This window comes from Suncus etruscus, chromosome 5, assembly GCF_024139225.1.
Source record: "Suncus etruscus isolate mSunEtr1 chromosome 5, mSunEtr1.pri.cur, whole genome shotgun sequence".
In the NCBI taxonomy this organism is placed as follows: domain Eukaryota; kingdom Metazoa; phylum Chordata; class Mammalia; order Eulipotyphla; family Soricidae; genus Suncus; species Suncus etruscus.
Window position 1 is genome coordinate 39981692 of NC_064852.1, and position 19810 is coordinate 40001501.

The following is a 19810-nucleotide window of genomic DNA, read 5'->3' on the forward strand; positions in this document are numbered from 1 at the left end:
CAGAGACCCAGCTGCCCAGCCTTGCCTTGAAGGATTGGTCTGGCTTGGGGGTCCCAAATCCCTGCACTCGGGTTCAGTACAGGGGTTCTGTCTGCCAGCTACCCTGCTCAGAGACCTCGCAGTTACCAGTTGCAAGAGGAATGGTGAACTTCTGGTATCTGAGTTCTGCTCCCATTAAACTTTTTATAACACTTTGTCCCAGCTAGGCTCTCTCATTTGGAACCTCAGATCGTAATTATTTGATAATTAGGTTTCATAGTGGCAGTGTTAGAGTTAATGGTGGCAGTGAAATAGCACACTGACCCATATTTCAGAGGTATAGGACAATTCTAGTTTTTTTTTAATAATTTTTATTGTGACCAAAGTGAATTACAAATCTTTCAAAGTAATATTTAAGGTACAGAGTGACAATGAAACAGGGTCATTCCCATTCCAATGTTGTCCTCCCTCCACCACTGTTCCTAGCATGCATGCCATGTCTCCCTCATTTGCCCCCTGGACTGCTAGTGTAATTGTTCCCCTCTGTGTATAGTTTGTTGTAGATTGGGTATCAATTCTGTTGTTGTCGACTTTGGGTTTGGTGTTTGAGTCTGATGGTTTTTTATTCCCACTCAATGTTCATACGACTGTTTGGTCCTGGTACCCTCCATTTTCCCCTCTCAATTCATGAGGCAGAACAAAATGATTCAAGTTATGTGATTCTGTTGGGGAAAAAAAGAAGGAAAAAAAACTGGGAGGATTCTGCCTAGAGGTTATAAATATCAATTTAAAAGAAGAAAGGGGAAAAAAGAAGAAAAACAACAAACTAAAAAAACCAACAACTACAAAAAAAGTACCCAGCTACTAAAATTAAGCACCATCATATAATGAGAATGAAAGAAAAAGAAAAAGAAGAAAAATAGAAAAGCGAAGAAAAAGAAAAAAATAAAAAATAATAATAAAAGGAAGGAGGGCTGGTGTGGCAAGGTTTTATGCTCTCTCTCTCTCTCTCTCTCTCTCTTTGCATAGGCACAGTAATTATTGGGGAAATTAAAAAGGAAATTCCCTTGGCCTAAGAGATACGGGGTTTTTCTGCCCTTGAAGCATACTGCCATGGGAATAACTACAGGCTCCATACATGCTTATTTTCACACCCCAAGATCTTTTTGTGGTGCCAGGAAACTTTCTGTTCAGTTGTGAATGATAAAATCAGGCCTCTGTAGCTAGAGATCTTGGCATTTGCACAGGTCATAGGGCAAAGGGTAGGATAGAGTCTTTCTTTATGGTTCTAGAAGTTATGTTCCATCACTGTTGTTTTAATCACTCTTCTGTAGTTGTGGTCTTGGTTTAATCTCAGATCCTAGGACAAAGCCTAGAATAGAATCTTTTGTTATGGTTCCAGAAATTCTGCTCAGTAGCAGTTGTCAAAGTCAGTCCTCTGGAAGTAGAGATCTTGGTTATTGTACAAATCTTAGGCCAAAGCCTAAGCTATGGTCTTTCTTATCGGTCCCAGGATAAGTTTTGCCTAGTCATGGTTGTCAAAGTCAGTCTTCTGTAGTTTGCACTCTTGTGTTTTGCACAGATCACAGGGAGAATTGTCTTCTAATTTCATCTTACCATTAGGTGATGAGATAGGACAACCTGCTCTTAGATCAAGTTGTTGCCATTTTCTCATTGTCAGAATGTCATATCAAACTGGTACAATTGGTGCCAGAGAAATATTAGGAATTACCCGGGGTTGGGGGGGGGAGGGTTTGGCTCCTGGTGTTGTTGCAGGGAATTGTGTCGGTTCTACATCTGGGATCTAAGTTGGGTCCGAATGACACATTTCAGGGTGGGAGGTGTCCCTATATTATAAAATGTATAGGTTATTATTCCTAGTAGATAAGAGTTTGTTTCTGTGCATAAGGTTTCTTCTAGAGTGCCTATGAAAAAGCCATTGGTGCCATATTATGTTGCTGGTGCATTTGGGGGTAAGAATGACAGGTACACAATCTCTGTGCCCTGGTTTTGACCTCAGCTTTTATCCCAGGCAAGACTTTTTTATCTTGGTTTTCATACCAAGCAGAACCAAAACAGATGAGGTAAAGAAAAATACATATATAAAAATAGAAGAAATAAATAAAAATAAATTTGAAAATAAAAGTAATTAAAGAAAATAAGTAATGGAAGAGGTTACCTTTACATTTGGGAATAAACTAAGAGTATTGTTATAAAAGTATTAAATATACAGAGGAAATATAGGCATCCTCATTAGTCTTTTGAGATATTCTTGGCCGGGCGGGGGGGGGGGGGGTGGGGGCAGGTGAAATCCAGGGCACATTTGTATCCCACGCCGTGGTCTTGTTGAATTTGAGAAATGATTTGCAGTAGTAAGGGATCAAGTAGGGACAATTCTAGTTTTTGATTCCTGCTTCAAAGATCTCCATATCATCTTGATTTTTAAACCTCTTCAGTTCAGTTCACCAACCTACAGTATTTTTTTTTGAAAAATTAATAAATTACTTTCAGTTTTCAGTATTCTTTGGATTTCCTTTTATCCCTCAATAGCATTACAATAATTGTCTTTGCTTACTAAGGTCAAAATGAATCATTATCTAGGAAAACTGAACAATTTAATTAAATATTATTCATGGCTAGAATAGTTGCCTGGTTTTTTGAGTGTGTATGGCTGAGTAGTTCAGTTTGTTTTTATTGTTTTCTGGATCCTGAATGTGTATCACTTAAGTGAGATTCAAGGTGTTTTGTTTTTCATTTTTAGAATTTAGTAAAATGACTGCAGTTGTCCTCTGTCCTGAAAATAGAATAACATCATTTTGAAAAGTGTGTGGAAACTGTCTCCCTGGGTAAATGATGATAACACCATCACATTATTTGAACATATAACAGCCTCTATTGAGTAGTTTTCTTCGTAGTTTTGATTTATTTGGAATCTAACTGACAAAGATCCCATTACTGGGTGTTCTTTCCATAATTTGTCAAAAAATATATAGCAGAGATGAGGGAGAATGAAGCTAATTTGTAATCTTTGAGACTTAACCTGGTTATGCTGATGAACTAACTAAATCGGTCAAAGTTTGAGAGCTTAAAGATTAAAATTCACCACTTCCTAGTTAAACTAATTCATTATGTAAACAACGTGATTTATAAGTGCAATCATGTGGAAGGCCTATTGTTTTTCTAACTGAAAGATGCTTCCAAGAAAAATGATAGAAAATGGATTTTCTCCCATGTGTTGCCTGCCACTCCTGGAACAAGCAATGAAATGGTTGAATAAAGATATAATGATCATACTAGCCATAGACATGTGTTGAGTATTTCAAAATTATTGGCAATTCTAGCAAGAGTTGTTTTCTAAATACAAAAATATTATGAAAGAAATAGGAAAGGTGGGCCCGGAGAGATAGCACAGCAGCGTTTGCCTTGCAAGCAGCCGATCCAGGACCTAAGGTGGTTGGTTCGAATCCCGGTGTCCCATATGGTCCCCGTGCCTGCCAGGAGCTATTTCTGAGCAGACAGCCAGGAGTCACCCCTGAGCACCGCCGGGTGTGGCCCAAAAAACAAACAAAAAAGAAATAGGAAAGGCTTAACAATGATCCTACAAATGGGAATATAGGGAAGGAGTTGGAGCTCAGAATTGTGGGAGCTTCCTTGATTGGAATACAATGATGAAAGGAAAAAAAAGATATTCCTAAATATTGTGCCAGGATAATAGGTATGGGGGCAAAAGAATGTTTACCAATGTTTGCCAAGAAAACAGAATATATTCTCACTCCCTCCTCCTTTCCTTTATAATAGAAAATTTGGTAGCTCCAACCCATTGTCTTAATTTAATGGTCTTCCCTCATATATCAGACTCCAGACTATATCTTTTTCAGAAGTGTAGGAACTTTACAATCCTAAAATCTGATAATATTTCAGCTGAAGACCGATTATTTACTTTCTTTGGATAAGACTTTGCAATTCATTTCACGTGCATCAACACTTCCTTTAAGTTATACAATTGATCACACTGTATTAAAGTTAATTTTGCACTTAAGATTCTTTTAGTTTAATTGATAGAAACACATTTAAAGTTCAAAATAAGCATGGAAACTAGAGATCTAGTACGTCAAGTAATGGGCTTAACTTGCACAAGGTTGACTCAGGTTCAATTCCCATCATTCTGTGTAGTTCCTTGATCCGACCAGGAGTGATTCCTGAGTGCAAACCATAAGAAACCCCACCACCACCAGGTATAGTCCAAAAATAAAAACAAACAAACCAAAAAGGTAAGAATGAAATGTCAAGTCTGTGATGCAAAGATAGATTAAGGCATGACTGGAGCTAAGATAAAACAATGTTTCAAATTTTAATCTTCTCCCTTTTTCACATGTTTTCTAGTCTGTTGACACAATTCTTAAGCCTATTTTCTTAATCACTATTAATATAATAATTTCTATGAGATTTGTTTTCTTATAGTTTTTAAGTCCTGTAGGATGAGAGCTTGCTTTTTTTTTTTCACAGTATTTCTGGGGAACAAAGGATAGGAGAGTACAGGGAAATATCAGTATGTACCTGCATCCACTTGAGTTATGTGCTTATCTTAATTAGTTACCATGTCTAAGGAGATGAATTTCATGGAACTACATGATGGGTGTATATGACTCAAATAAAATAGCAAAAAAAAAATAATAATGAGAATGAGAATGTTTACCAGAGGGTAAGAGAATATATATATCAATTAGATGTGTTCCTACCACATCTGTAGCAAAGAATGTAGCAGTTAGCCAAGCCTGGCCATTACTTTTGTGGTTAAAATATTTTCAAACAGTTCTCCTAAAGCTTTCTGGCTAATACTATGGCCATGTTCAAGTTAAGTTTACTTGGTTGCAACGAGGAGAAATTCATCCAAAATGGAATTGAAATGAGTACCATTGATAACGAGTGGATTACAAAGTGATAACTAAGGGGAACCCCATAAAAAAGATATGCACCGATTATACATAAACTAGAGAAAGCAAAGAGATTAATTATATCTGCTCTGTCTCTTCTCTGCCAAATAATTTTGTGCCTGTTCACCGATTGCTATTGTCTGATCCAAATAATTTCAAACTCTAGGCCGTCCCATAGTTCAAATCTCTGTATTTCCATTTCTAGGACTGTCATTACATAAATTGATTAGAGGGGAACTTGCCTTAGCCCAGCCTGAGCCACATCATAATTTAGGAATTACTCCAGTTCACCTAGGGGGTCTAAATTCTTGTAACCTAGGGCCATAATTTTGTGCATGAGTATAGATAATTTAAAGAGAGGATATAAGCAAGGATTAAAATAGAAAACAATTTTTTAAAAATGTTTGTAACTAGTGAAAGCAAGCATTTCTCATCTATCTAATGAAATTCAATATATCTGGACTTCTTTCTCACCGGACCATTATTGGCAGGCAGGCAGGAATGAATTTCCCTTTGAGGGACTGCCTGCAGTTGCCTGGACCACCCAGTAAGTGGCAGTAATGCACCTCCCCCACTTCTAGGAAGTAGCAACCCAAAATAGTCTCTAGAGCTGCACACCCTCCCACTCCAGAGCATTCTGGCCATCTAAATGACTCAGCTGTTGAAATTCTCTATCTACCATTCCTATCAGCATCCTTCCCACTTTCCATTTTAATTAATTCCCACAAGGAAACTTATCAAATGGAGACTATTTGCTGTCTCTACGACCTCACCTTCTCTCCAAATCTTCATTGCAACCATCTGCTGTTCTGTTTTATTCTTCTACTCAAGGCAGGTCCTAATCTCTGAATTCCTGAAACTCAAGAACTTTTTACCTTTCTCTCCCTTTACATTTCTGTTGAGTCTGAAATGCTAATCTTAATTTCTAAATAACAATTTGTCGCTTTCCAAATGCTCTTGGTTCCATATTCCACTCTTCTTTAGGCCAGGACCTTAGAAGTCTTTTATATCTAAAGGAAAGGATTTGCTAAAGAATTTGCTTCCTGCCTCCAGTTAGTTACAACTACCTTTGAATAGTCATTTTCTCCCCAGAAATCTTTTCATTATCTTAATCCAGGCTTTGTCTTGGTTATTTTCCCCTAGCCATTATGTTGTAAATATGGACCAGCTACTAAATAGCACCTCATCTCAGTCCCTCTACCTTAAAACAAGATAATTGTTTTTAGCTTTTTGGTTTGGGGGCCACACCTGGCTTTGCTTATGGCTGACGATTGGCTCCATGTTCTTGGACCATCCCTGGAAGTGCTTGGGTACATTATCCAGTGCTAGGGATAAAATCTTATGTGAGGCAAGCACCTTTTAACCCTAAGTCAATGCGTAATTGGAAGTGCCATAATATTAGTTAGAACATAATATGTCCCAATATTAAGATTAAAATAGCTTTCTTTGAGATTCCTGCAATAGAACTGAATCTAAAGTGGTGTATCATGTCATACTCTTGAGTAAAGTTAAAATATGTTTTCCTCTTTGTGATCTGAGTTAGTTTCCATGTCTTGTTGACTCTCTTTAATTTCCCATGATATAGTTGAGCATTTAATCACTTCAATTGTGGGTCATGACCTCATGTGGGTTCACATTCTTAAATGTGGGGATTTCAAAAATATTGTCTTAAATTTGTGAAAGATTGGAAAGATAGTACAGCTGGTAAGATGCTTGCCTTGTGTGAATCTAACCCAGAATTTATCCACAACACCCATGATATTCCCCAAGTAATTCCAGGAGCAATCCCTTAGCAAAGAGCCATAAATAAACTTTGAGTATTGCAAGATTTGACTCCAAAACCAAAATTAGTAATCAATAGAAGACAAAATTATATAATATATATCCATACACACTTATGTATCCAAAGTCATAAAAACTTGAGGTAAAAGATCTTCCACATGGAAAAAATTAAGACACACTAGATTAGATTACCAAAACTCATAATTTCTTTATTTTTATCAATAATATATTGCTACAAAATAAGCAGGTATGGGACCCCAACTGCATATAAAAAGAAGAATTTATTTTAAAATTTATTTTAGTCATGGTGATTTGCAATATAATCAATGATAAGATGTTATGCATACATAATTCCAATTTCACACCATCCACCAGTGTCCAGTTTTTATCACCATTATCTCAGGATTCTCCTTGGAATTCACCATGCCTGCCCCATCATCCTGTCATAATAAACTCAATTCTGTAAATCAAATCTCAAGTTTTGTTGCATTAGGCCCTTTGTTATTTCCTTGCTATGCTTCTTTATAACCCTTATATAAAAGAGATTATTCTGTATCTTCCCCTCTCCTTCAGGCTGACTTTACTCAGTATGATTCACTCCAGTTTTATCTGCATAGTGGCAAGTTGCTGATGGAAATGTCAGCTTGTTCAACTTTATTGGAAAACAATATGGACACTTATTTTTTTAAAGCAAATAAATGACATATTGAGCTTCAATATGACACAGAAGTGCTATTCACTATAGCTATAACCAGGAAACAATCTAAATGTCCAAATACAGATGACTGTATAAAGAAATACAATAAAATACTAATTAATATTAAAAAATAAATGTATTTATTTTTGTGTTTACGAATTAGGTTAACTAGGGCAGATTTGACTGAATACTTTAGCTTTAAACTTCTTGCCTAGTTAGATTTGTCTCCTCACTGTAAATTAGTTTTAGCTCTTTACCATATATATTTATTCTACAGATTACAATGAAGGGGCAGTGACTTTTATTGGGTAAGATGAGGGGTGGGGTAAAAGGTTTTGCAATAGCAGAAGAGAAAGTAGAGGAATAAAAATATATAATGTCTCTTTGAGTCTCAGTCACTAACTAGACACTTTGTCATTTCTGCTCCAGTTGACTTATACAAAGCAAATCACAACTAAAACTAGTATCACTGAAGTGAGAGAAAGATATGTTTCCTACAGTAGTGAAATTTATAACATAGTTACTTGGTAAAGGAGGTGAATGTAAGAATCTAATTCATAGAAAAAATTATGAATAATGATTTAATTTATTATACTTCCATCCTGGTCTTCATTATAAATCCCACTTAATCATTTTATCCTCTTAGCCAATTTTGATAAGTTTGTTTTCCCCATGATATGTGCCCCCCACAGTGCTTTTAATGATTTTTATTCATTTCAAGTGCTAGAATATTCATTTAGAATGAATATTATCTCATAACAAGAAAACTAAAATTTGAATTTTTAACAATGACATTGAGGTCTCTATTTTGTGTTAATTTTCTTTATTATTATTTTTAGTAGTGTGGTAGAATTTTGCCTAATAATCACAAGATTGCTGCATTCATGCCAAATATTGTAATATTATATATGATTTTAAAGCATAATGGAATAGGGAAAGAGGATCTTCATTGCATATTTTTTTTCTCAAGAGCAAAATATTTTCCTGTACCTTCCTATATTTCCTAAGTACCTAAACACCAGAGGCTGTAAACAATATTCATAGAGAACATTTTCAGGTCCTGTCTACTGAGTAGAAAGATACAAGGCTTTGGAAGAGAAATAGATATAAAAATTAATAATTATGCTGAGTGAAATAAATCAGAGGGAGAGAGTAGTCTCACTCATCTTTGGGATTTAAGAAAATAAAAGAGGCCAGACTCTTTTATGAAATTGAAAAAACAAGAAAACTTCCAAATAGCTTTTATAAAGCCAACATCACCTTGATACCAGAAACAGACAGAGATGCTGCCAAAAAAGAAAATTACAGACCAATATTTCTGATGAACACAGATGCAAAGATCCTCAAAAAAATCCTGGCAAATAGGATAAAATGCCTCATCAAGAAGATCATTCACTACCATCTAGTAGGTTTCATCATAGGAATGCAAGGATGTTTAATCCTTAAATCTATCAACATAATACACAACATCAACAACAAAAAATATAAATCACATGATCATATTAATAGATGTAGAGAAAGCATTTGATAAGATCCAACACCCATTCTTGATCAAAACTCAACAAGATGGGAATGGAAGGAACCTTTCTCAATAAAGCTAGGGTCACCTACCACAAGCCAATGGCAAATATTATTCTCAATGGAGAAACACTAAAAGCCTTTCCTCAAAAATTTTGGTACAAGACAAGGCTGTACCACTCCTATTCAACAGAGTACTGGAAGTACTTGATATAGTGATTAGGCAAGAAAAAGATATATAGGGCATCCAGATAGGAAAGGAGGAAGACAAGCTCTCACTGTTTGCAAATAACATGATACTCTACTTAGAAAACCTTATAGACTCTACCAAAAAGCTTCTAGAAATAATAGATTCATATAGCAATGTGGCAGGCTACAAAATTAACACACAAAAATGAATGGCCTTTTTATACACCAATAATGATAGGGAAGAAACGGACATTAAGAAAACAGTCCCATTTACATTAGTGACAAACAAACTCAAATATCTTGAAGTCAACTTGACTGAAGATTTGAAGGACCTATACAAAGAAAACTATAAAACCCTGCTCCAAGATATAAGAGTGGACACACAGAAATGGAAACATATGCCCTGCTCACAGTTTGGCAGGATTAACATCATTAAAATGGCAATACTCTCCAAAGCATTGTACACATTTAATGCGATCCCTTTAAAGATACACATGACATTCTTCAAAGAAGTGGATCAAAAACTTATGAAATTCATTTGGAACAGAAAACACCCATAAATAGCTAAGACAATACTTGGGGAAAGGAACGTGGGAGGCATTACATTCCCCAACTTTAAACTGTATTACAAAGCAATAGTTATCAAAAGAGCTTGGTATTAGAGTAAAGACAGATTCTCAGATCAGTGGAAAGCTTGAGTACTCAGAGAATGTTCCCCAGACATACAATCATTTAATTTTTTCATAAATGGGCAAGAAATTCTAAAGGGAGCAAGAAACTTCTTTTCAACAAGTGATGCTGGCACAACTGGTTAGCCACTTGCAAAAAAGCGAACTCAGACCCCCAGCTAACACCATGTATGAAGGTAAAATCCAAATGGACTAAAGACCTTGATATCAGATCTGAAATCATAAGGCATATAGAACAACATGTAGGTAAAATACTTTATGACATTGAGACCAAAGGCATCTTTAAAGAGGAAACAGCATTCTCCCAACAAGTGGAAGCAGAGATAAATAGATGGGAATATATTAAACTGATAATCTTCTGCACCTCAAAGAAAATAGTGCCCAGGATACAAAAGTCATATGTGCTCTTGTAGGGAGAAATTATTCACCCAAATCCCATCATCTAAGGGGCTAATATTCAAAATATACAAGGCACTGACAGAACTTTACAAGAAAAAACATCTAATCCCATCAAAAAATGGGCAATAGAAATGAACAGACACTTGGTCAAGAAGAAATACAAATGGCTAAAATACAAAATACAAAAGTCACATGAGGGGCCGGAGAGATAGCATGGAGGTAAGGCGTTTGCCTCTCATGCAGGAGGTCATCGGTTCGAATCCCGGCGTCCCATATATGGTCCTTCCGTGCCTGCCAGGAGCAATTTCTGAGCCTGGAGCCAGGAATAACCCCTGAGCACTGCCGGGTGTGACCCAAAAACCACAAAAAAAAAAAAAAAAAAAAAAAAAAAAAAAAAGTCACATGAAAAAATGTTCCACATCACTAATCATCAGGAAGATGCAAATCAAAACAACTATGAGGTACAATCTCACACCACAGAGATTGACACACATCACAAAGAATGAGAACAAGCATTTTGGAGGGGATTTGGAGAGAAAGGAACTCTTATTCACTGCTGGTGAGAATGCCGTCTAGTCTAACCTTTATGGAGAGTGATATAGAGATTCTTCCAAAAACTGAAAATTGAGCTCCCATTTGATCCAGCTATACCAATCCTAGGGATATACCCTAGGAACACAAAAATGCAATACAAAAATCCCTTCCTCACACCTATTTTCATTGCAGAGCTATTTACAATAGCCAGAAATGGAAACATCCAAGATGCCCTTCAACAGATGAATTGCTAAAGAAACTGTGGTACATCTACACAATGGAATATTATGCAGCTGTCAGGAAAGATGAAGTCATGAAATTTTCCTATACATAGATGTACATGGAATCTATTATGCTGAGTGAAATAAGCCAGAGGAAGAGAGATAGACACAGAATAGTCTCACTCACCTATAGGTTTAAAAAAAAAAAAGACATTTTTGCAATAATTCACAGAGACCAAAGAGAGGAAGGCTGGAAGGTCCAGCTCAGGACATGATGCTGACCTCAAACATTGATGAGTACAGTTAGAGTAATAACTACATTGAGAATTATCATAACAATGTGAATGAATGAGGGAAGTAGAAAGCCTGTCTAGAGTACAGGTGGGAGTGGGGTGGGGAGGAAGGAGATTTGGGACATTGGTCATGGGAATGTTGCACTGGTGAAGGGGGGTGTTCTTTACATGACTGAAACCCAACAATCATATTTGTAATCAAAGTGTTTAAATAATGATATTAATAAAAAAAAGAAAAGAAAAGACAGTATAGCAATACTATCCAGAGATAATAAAGGTGAAAACTAGAAGGATGAACCCATGATATGAAGTTGACCACAAAGAGTGCTAAGTACAATTAGAAAAATAACTACACCAGCAACAATAATGAAAATGGTAATGAGTAAGAGAAATAATAAGCCTGTCTCAAAGACAGGCAGTGGGTGGGGAGAGAAATGGAGGACATTGATGGCAAGAAATTTGCACTCGTGAAGCGAGCATACTTTTTAATGACTGAAACCCAACTACAAACATGTTTATAACCATTATGCTTAAATAAAAAATACTTAAGAAAAATAAATTAATCAAATGTATTTCACACTGAACTCACCCAACTTAAAATTTAAGGTATGCATATTAGAATACATTATTTTTAATGAAGTACATTATTATTAGTGCTTTCTTTCTTTCCTAAAGTACTGAACCTAATTTAAATTGTCACCTGGGTGTGGGGCACAGCTGGGGGCAAAGGAAAGGGAAGGATCACCTGGTGGTGCTCTGGCACTCTCCCAGGTTCCCAGTTCTGTGCTTAGAAGTTGCTCCTATTGGTACTCAGAGATCCATAGAGGTTTAAGGTTTGAAACTGCAAGCTAATCGCCTTTACACTCTAGCTCCAAATCAAAGCTTTTCTAAGAAACAAATGGAAATCACAATTTTTCTTGAAGTCTCAGCACACTCTCTCTTACAAACTCTTATCTGCTCAGCATAAAAGCTAATTTACCATTTACCACTGCCATTTTAATGTCACGTAGAGAAAAGTGCTGTAAGAAAATAAAGTTGGGGGCGGTGAGGTGGCGCTAGAGGTAAGGTGTCTGCCTTGTAAGCGCTAGCCAAGGAAGGACCGTTTCGATCCCCTGGCGTCCCATATGGTCCCCCCAAGCCAGGGGCAATTTCTGAGCACTTAGCCAGGAGTAACCCCTGAGCATCGAACGGGTGTGGCCCAACAAACCAAAAGAAAAAAAAAAAGAAAAGAAAATAGAGTCAGTGACTTATAAAGCCATATTGCAAATGTTGTCATTTTTAAGGTATAGGGTGGAAGAGAGAGTACAACAAGAAATTAACAGATTATAAAAAAAAGCCTAGAACTTTATATTTTTATGTAAATGATATAATCAAAGCAAAATCCCTGAAGCAAAAGAGTGTTGACAAAAACAAGAGCAATGTTGGTTTAGTAGCTATAGGCAAGTGATAAGGAGGAGTAATAAAGAGAGTAAACAAATTAATTGGTGGAAGGTCAGGTTGCATACTGTCCATTGGGAAGTGAAATTTTATTTGGAGCAAGGTGGGAAGTCCTTGAACCACTTCAGATTTGTCTCTATCGCTAATAAACATCAGTTTATAACATACTTATGAAATAAAAGGATGAATCTTGGTTATTACTCAAAGAAGCATGAGGATAGTTGCATGCTCTAACCCCCTAAGAAGATTCTTGATACCAATTGGCATAAACTATGCTCTGAAAACAGAGATGCAAGAAACCCATTTAACCTTGGTTTACCTGATGTTGCTAAACCATTTTGATGTTGGTCAAAATGTCATGTTAAGGAAACTAGTATATAACTAATATAGTTTCCTTTTATAAGGAAATTAGTTTCCAACTAGTCTTGAGGAACTAGTGTACCAAAGAACTCATCTTATAGGAACTGAGATTGAAAAGAATTTGTGGCCAAAATGCCACCTTAGTAAAACTCTAAGGGAAAGGGCATAAATACTTAGAAGAAGAATCCAAGACAGGAAAAATGTTAAGCAATTGACTTTCCTGAAACTTGTCTTTTCAAATATCACTGAACCAAAGAATGATGTTTTTTAATATCATGAAAAATTGTGTTTGATGATTATTGATGCATTTCTTGTTATATGCTCACATACCATTTCAAAAATATTAAATTGCCAATTTTTTCTTAATTGCTGTCCTAACTTTACAAACAACAAATTTAAGGCCCAGAGAGACTATACTTAGTAATACCTACTTAATTAAAGGCAAAGAGTTAGTTTTTCTTCTCTTGGACCAGAGTCCTCTTCTGTAAAGCAGAATATGTTCTTTGTAGCTCTGCAATATACACTTTGGAATAAAAGCAAAAAAAAAAAAAATAAAATAAAATAAAATCAATTTCTATGCAAGATGTAGATTTCATCAGCAGTGGATATTGAAACAGAATCAAATTAAAGAACAACGCAGGCATAGATTTTAATGAAGCTCATCTTTGTTTCTTTTGCAGATCAAATTTTTGGCTCTCATCTGCACACAGTGTGTGAACGTGAAAATTCCACAGTTCCACAGTTTGTAAAGCAATGTATTGAAGCTGTCGAAAAAAGAGGTGGGTAACTAAATCTGCGGCGATTTCCCCCCAATACTGCACCCCCTGCACACAATCAGTGCTCAAGTCAATGGTACCTCTTGATTTGTCGGGAAGTCATGCAATTAAAACTTGACTTTTGTTAATCGGTTAAGAGGATCAAGTTTCTTATTAGCCTCAGCTTGTTTATACAATAGGGACATCAGTAATTCCAACTAATGTTCTTTTTTTTCTCGCTTTAATATTTTGTCTCTCTGACACGTTGTTGATTCAATTGCAGACTTCTTGTTTTCAAGCCAGTGATAAAACATTCATAAAATATCAGCACTCACAGTGTTAGAACCCTCCTAACATTCGTTAGTAGATGTGCCAGAACAATTTTTGGTAAGCCCCCAACATTACCCAAGTGAAGCAAATAGCATTCCTACTTGCAAATAGTGATGTTCCATCTCTTCCGTGCTTCTGTTTGGTTCAGAATACAGCTAACTGGTATTCCTAGAGCAATTAACAGACACATCTCCCATGTTAAAATGACCTTTGAATCCTATATTTCAACATTCTGATTTTCAGCTGAAATTATTTCATCTCACTGAAGGGAACAAAACAAAACCCAATTGACTCATCATTTCTATTCGAGTCTATCTGAGGGGTATTTTCTCTTCAGATTAAGACTCATTTACTCAAGGTCATTTTAACGGAAGACACACATAGAAAATATAGACTCACACACAAAAAATGCATTGTATAAAAATGTGAAGCTTCATCACCATCTGTTACAAGTTTACAACATATTCCCAGGATCTTGGGGGATATATATCATGTAAAATATAGAGGTGTTTTCAGAAAGAAATTGGTGAATCTTATTCCCCTTTTGGAGTTCCTTAAAACAATAGAACCAAGGGGAGAAAATCTTCACCAAGTTATCTGATAGGAAAAAGCCATTTTAATGCTCTCAGTGTTACCTGGCTTTATTATAGAAGCATAATAAAAATGGTCTGCAATTTCAACTCCTGGAAATTCATACTTTAATTATGTTGTAAGGACAGCCCAGGGATCTTAATATTCTCATATCAGTAGGGAATGAAAGAATAACAAGAAAAAGAGTACATAGGAGAAATGAATAAAAAGTGTGGCTTGGGGGAAAGCACATCAACACATCAGGGAGAAGAGCTGAGATTTTAGAAAGAGTAGAAAACAAAAAGAGCAAAATGATTATAAGGAGAAGTATATGGAAAAAAATGATTACAATTGGAGTTCAGAGATAAATGCCATTTTAATAGGTGGTGTACTCTCTTAATTTTATAAGTACATTTTAAGAAATAAATATTATTTCGTAAGTACTTGAAGCCAAAATGGATCACCGAGAATGTTATCATTGTCAATAGCTGAATTAGCATTATTTTTAGGAAATCTTTATTCTTTTTTTTTAAATATTATCTTTATTTAACCACCATGATTACAAGCATGATTGTCGTTCAGGTTCCAGTCAAAAACAGAACACCCCCATTCACCAGTGCAACATTCCCACCTCCAATGGCCCCCATCTCCCTCCTCCCTCACCACTGGTTATATTCGAGACAGGCATTCTACTTCTCTCACTAATTAACAATGTCATGATAGTTGTTAGTGTGGTTATTTCTCTAACTGCACTCACCACTCTTTGTGGTGAGCTTCATATCATGATCCAACTTTATTCTCTTATAAATTCTTCATATTGATAATATGTGCACTGTTGCTATAGAGCAGGAATCTAAATAGAACTTTGAGGAAAGCCATACATAGTAAATAACATGAGCACACATATCAAAAGGTCTTTATGCCCTCTCTATCAACGTAGGCTAGGCAAAATAATGAAAACTCTCCTAATTTAACCTTATGGTAAGCATAAATCATAATATAAAAAAGAAAAGTGTCCATAAATATAAGCTGTATTTTTTGCTCATCACATATTCTTGGTGATTTTTAATAAAAGAAAACAATGTTTTTGCTGACCAGAGCAATCCTATCTGGCATTACATTTCATTGTCCCAATGTTTACTTTTAAAATGAATTTGTAGATCAAGCACTGAAAAGGCACTAATCATACACATGATTATTAAAATAATTTCTAAGCACTTTAATAAAACTCAAAGACTTTACAATTCTACAAAGCAACTGGTAATTCAAAGCACTTCAGCAGTGTCAGCTTAAAGGAACTTTATGGAAATGTTCAATAAAAACTAGAGGCACCAGATAAACCTCTCACATCACTGTAAGATTTACAAGTGTGTACTTTTGATTATGTTTTTCTATGATCATTTTGCTGGATTAATATTCTTACATTTATACGCCAATTCTATTTACTCAAAGTGTTGTTTTTACTAAATTCTGGCATGAAGCACCTTAGGACAGAAATAATTTATGTGAATCTAAGTCCAATGTTTATGCAGGATTCTGATGACATTTTATGCTGGGGTTGGTATTAGGAAGTAGCATATAAAGGTGCCAAGTCTCTCAGCACTGCTGGGACTAAACATAGCTAGAGCCCTTCTTCTAATGGCCAGATCCTCTTCTAGCCAAGATACTCAAATGCAGAGTCATGGGAAATGCTTATGGACCAGTTATGGGAAAGGCACATTTAATGAAAACGGTGTGTTTATTCTCAGAATTTTAGGGAAATGGCTTCAATGCTCACAATAGCATCACATTGCTTAGGAAAAAAAGAAAAGATAAAGGATGTGCTTCCTTTCTCCTTTTTCCTTCACACTATTTTCTGTCTTAAAAAATCATTTATAAACTGGAGCTGCAATTTTTACATGCTTGATTAAAATGAAAAAATTCAGAAAGACAGTATTCACTATTTATTAATTCATTCATTCATTTATCCAGTCATTTAGTCAGTTGGTTGTCTCACTTGTACTTGGCAAAACTAAATTGCTCATTCCCTTTTGGATTCCCCAGAGAAATTCTACCCAGTGTTTGGCAAGATGTACACTCCTTACTCACCCTTGGTAAAGTGGTATTAATTGCATTTAAAATTTTGCATCTCTTGGACATGCCTTGAAAAACGTTTATTAGTGAGAAAATTGTAGACCAATTTATCAAATAACTTGTTTAGTATGTGTCCTTATCTTGATTAGATTTTCATTCTTTCTTTAAATCACCAGATAATTGTCTTCCTCACCAACTATTGTAACTAGATTAAAGTGATTTCTGTGGTTTATAATACTGTATGCTTAATTAATCTAAGAAATAAATACAAAACTCAGAAGGCAAACTACTAAGCAGTGTGTTAGATTTAAAGCTCTTCCAAGTGGTTCTTTGCTTTGATTTTATAGTTGCTGACCATGTCATAAGATATGTTAGTAGTCAATGAAAAAATAATGCATTTGTCATTCTCCAAAGCAATTTCTGCAGTAAGATTGGCTCATTGTTCAACAAAATCTAAATGTATCTTGTTAGTAAATTGCCCTGTAGAATGAGTTATCTAATACTTTTTTGAAATCTGAAAAGCAAGTTTGTAAAAGTAGGTATTGTGACATAATAGTGGTCCACATTACAAAGTCCAATTATCTTTGCATTGCAGAATACTATGAGTAGATTACTAAAATCTCAGAAGATTTAAGAAGTACTTAAGAATATTGGGGCCAAAATTGTGGCACAGCAATAGGGCATCTGCTTTGCATGTGCTAACCTAGGACGGACCATGGTTCTATCCCCCGGGCATCCCAGATAGTCCCCCAAGCCAGGAGCAATTTCTGAGTGCAGAGCCAGGAGTAACCCCTGAGCTTCACCTGGTGTGGCCCAAAAATAAAACAGACAAACAAAAGATACAGCAGGAAGCAGGAAGAATGAGGAGAAAATTCTTCAGTAGATACAATATCATAATTATGCACAATGGATATCTGTTTATCTATTGTACCAACAGGATGATTATAATTAATAATCATATTTGATAGCAATTGGTAGTAATTTTAAGTAAAAATTATGCTGTATATCTTATGTCTTTTTATTACTGACAGTTGTATTTTTGGTTGATTGTTTTTTGGTTTGTTTTGTTTTTTTGGTTTTGGTTTTGGCCATACGTGGCACTGCTCAGTTTTTTCTTTTGGCTCTGATTTCAGGAATCACTTGATGCCAGGGATTGAACCTTAAGGGCATACCTTACCCACTGTACTATCCTTTGGACCAAATATATATCATTTTTATTTTTAATCATACATATTTAAATTACAAAATAAACCCTGAATAATAAACACATACTTTTCTAGTTTTCACCTTCTATTAAGAACAAGAGAAGAGAGGCTGGAGAGATAGTCTAGCACAGTTGGGCTTTCACCTTACTCGTGGGCTGACCTAGATTCAATCTTAAGCATCTCATGTGGTACCCCAAGCATCTCTAGTAGTAATTTCTGAGTGAAGATACAGGAATAATTTCTGAACATAGTTGGGAGTGGTCAAAAACAAAAAAAAATTATGAAAGAACAGGAAAATAATTTGATCTTCAGTGATAGCTTACTGGCTTGAGCTCATAACCTGCATGTGGGAGACATGGATTGAATCCTAGGTACCACATAGTCTACTGAGCACTTTTGGAGCACAGAGCTGAGAGTAGCCTTTGAGAACCACTAAATGTCGAAACAAACAAACAAGAATAGCAATTTAATTTCATTTTATTTCTTAGGCTATTTTCTGGATGCATCTTTATAATATAAGGAATAACTTGGTATTAATACCAAAAAAGAAAAGACATATTTTAATTGGTAAACCAGGTCTCTTTCTACCCAACAATGACATTTGCCAGACTTTTTAATTTAAAAATGGAATTAACTAAATGAATGAACATATTTCTACCCTAAGTGCATATTTATGCATCCAAAGTTTTTTGTTTGTTAAGGGAATAGCTCTAGTGGAAAAAAAATACTAATTTCATTTAAATTGGCTTCATCCTTTGGAATGCAGTTTAAATAACTCATTTTTCTGCCAGGTTTTTCTAGTTCTAAAAAGTATGGCATAATAATATTATATTTCTAATTATATAGTTGCATATTAATAATAGTATAGTATTATGTTAAACTGTCTTACACTTCACATGATAACTAGGTATCTGTTACCCAATATAACTGTACTTAATATTTGTGAATAGTCGATTTAAAATGGCTGGTGTACACTTTATATTATGTGTGATTTTAAGCCCAGTTAAAAATAAATGTTTCAATATCGTTCAAATGTTGATTTCAGCTATAAGCTACTTTACAGACTGCCTCAGCAGATGCTAATCAACAAGTCTGTCTTCTCTCTCTCTCTCTTTTTTTTTTTGTTTCTGAAACACAAAATACTGCAACCAAAACGATACACAAAGTTGCATATTTGACTTGATGCCTAAAAGCCACCCTGGTATCCATAACCTTGCTTAAAGATTTAAGAAAGACCTTTAATCTGTTTCTGAGAAGGTCCTTAGCCTCGAAAACCTTATCTCTCAATTTGACTTCTTAGCAGCTGTTATATTTTTTTGCTGTCGTTTGTTTGACAGGATCCAGTTATAGGTTCCGATGTCTGTTTAAAGAAACAAGGAGGCAGTTGGCTTTAAAATTCCCTCATTGCTTGTGTGATCAGCATTTTCCCAGGCTTTTCTACATAGTTTGCCAAGCAAAGGGACTGACCTTTTGTAGCAAACACTTTTTCATTTCAAAATGCTCACTTTGATTTTTGTCCCGTTTTATGCTCATTCCAAACTGTTTACAACCCACTAAAAATGACTGTGAATTATATGTTTATGTAATGGATTCCTTTTGTGGTCAAAGAGGAATGTTTACTTTGAACAATTAGTTATCTTTGGGGAGATTATAGGAACTTAGAAATAGAATGACTAAAATTATTATTATATTTTAACTGTTTCTTTTGTGGTAATTCCCCCATTTATATATGGATTTAGAAAGATGTCATATTAGCAATCTCATAACATTCCAAACAAAACCTATCTTTCTTGTTGTGTGAATATTTGAACATATTGGTCAATAGGATTAGAATGGCATAAATAC

At 35.3% G+C, this 19810-nt stretch overlaps 1 protein-coding gene across 1 annotated transcript in view; it reads left to right on the plus strand.

Moving 5' to 3' along the window:
- The window catches only part of ARHGAP15 (Rho GTPase activating protein 15), a 723932-nt gene that overhangs the window by 411904 nt on the left and 292218 nt on the right, over positions 1-19810 (plus strand). Inside the window, exon 9 of the mRNA XM_049773571.1 lies at positions 13713-13811. Within this exon, the coding sequence (XP_049629528.1) occupies positions 13713-13811 (99 nt within the window). The remainder of the gene's footprint in view (positions 1-13712; positions 13812-19810) is intronic.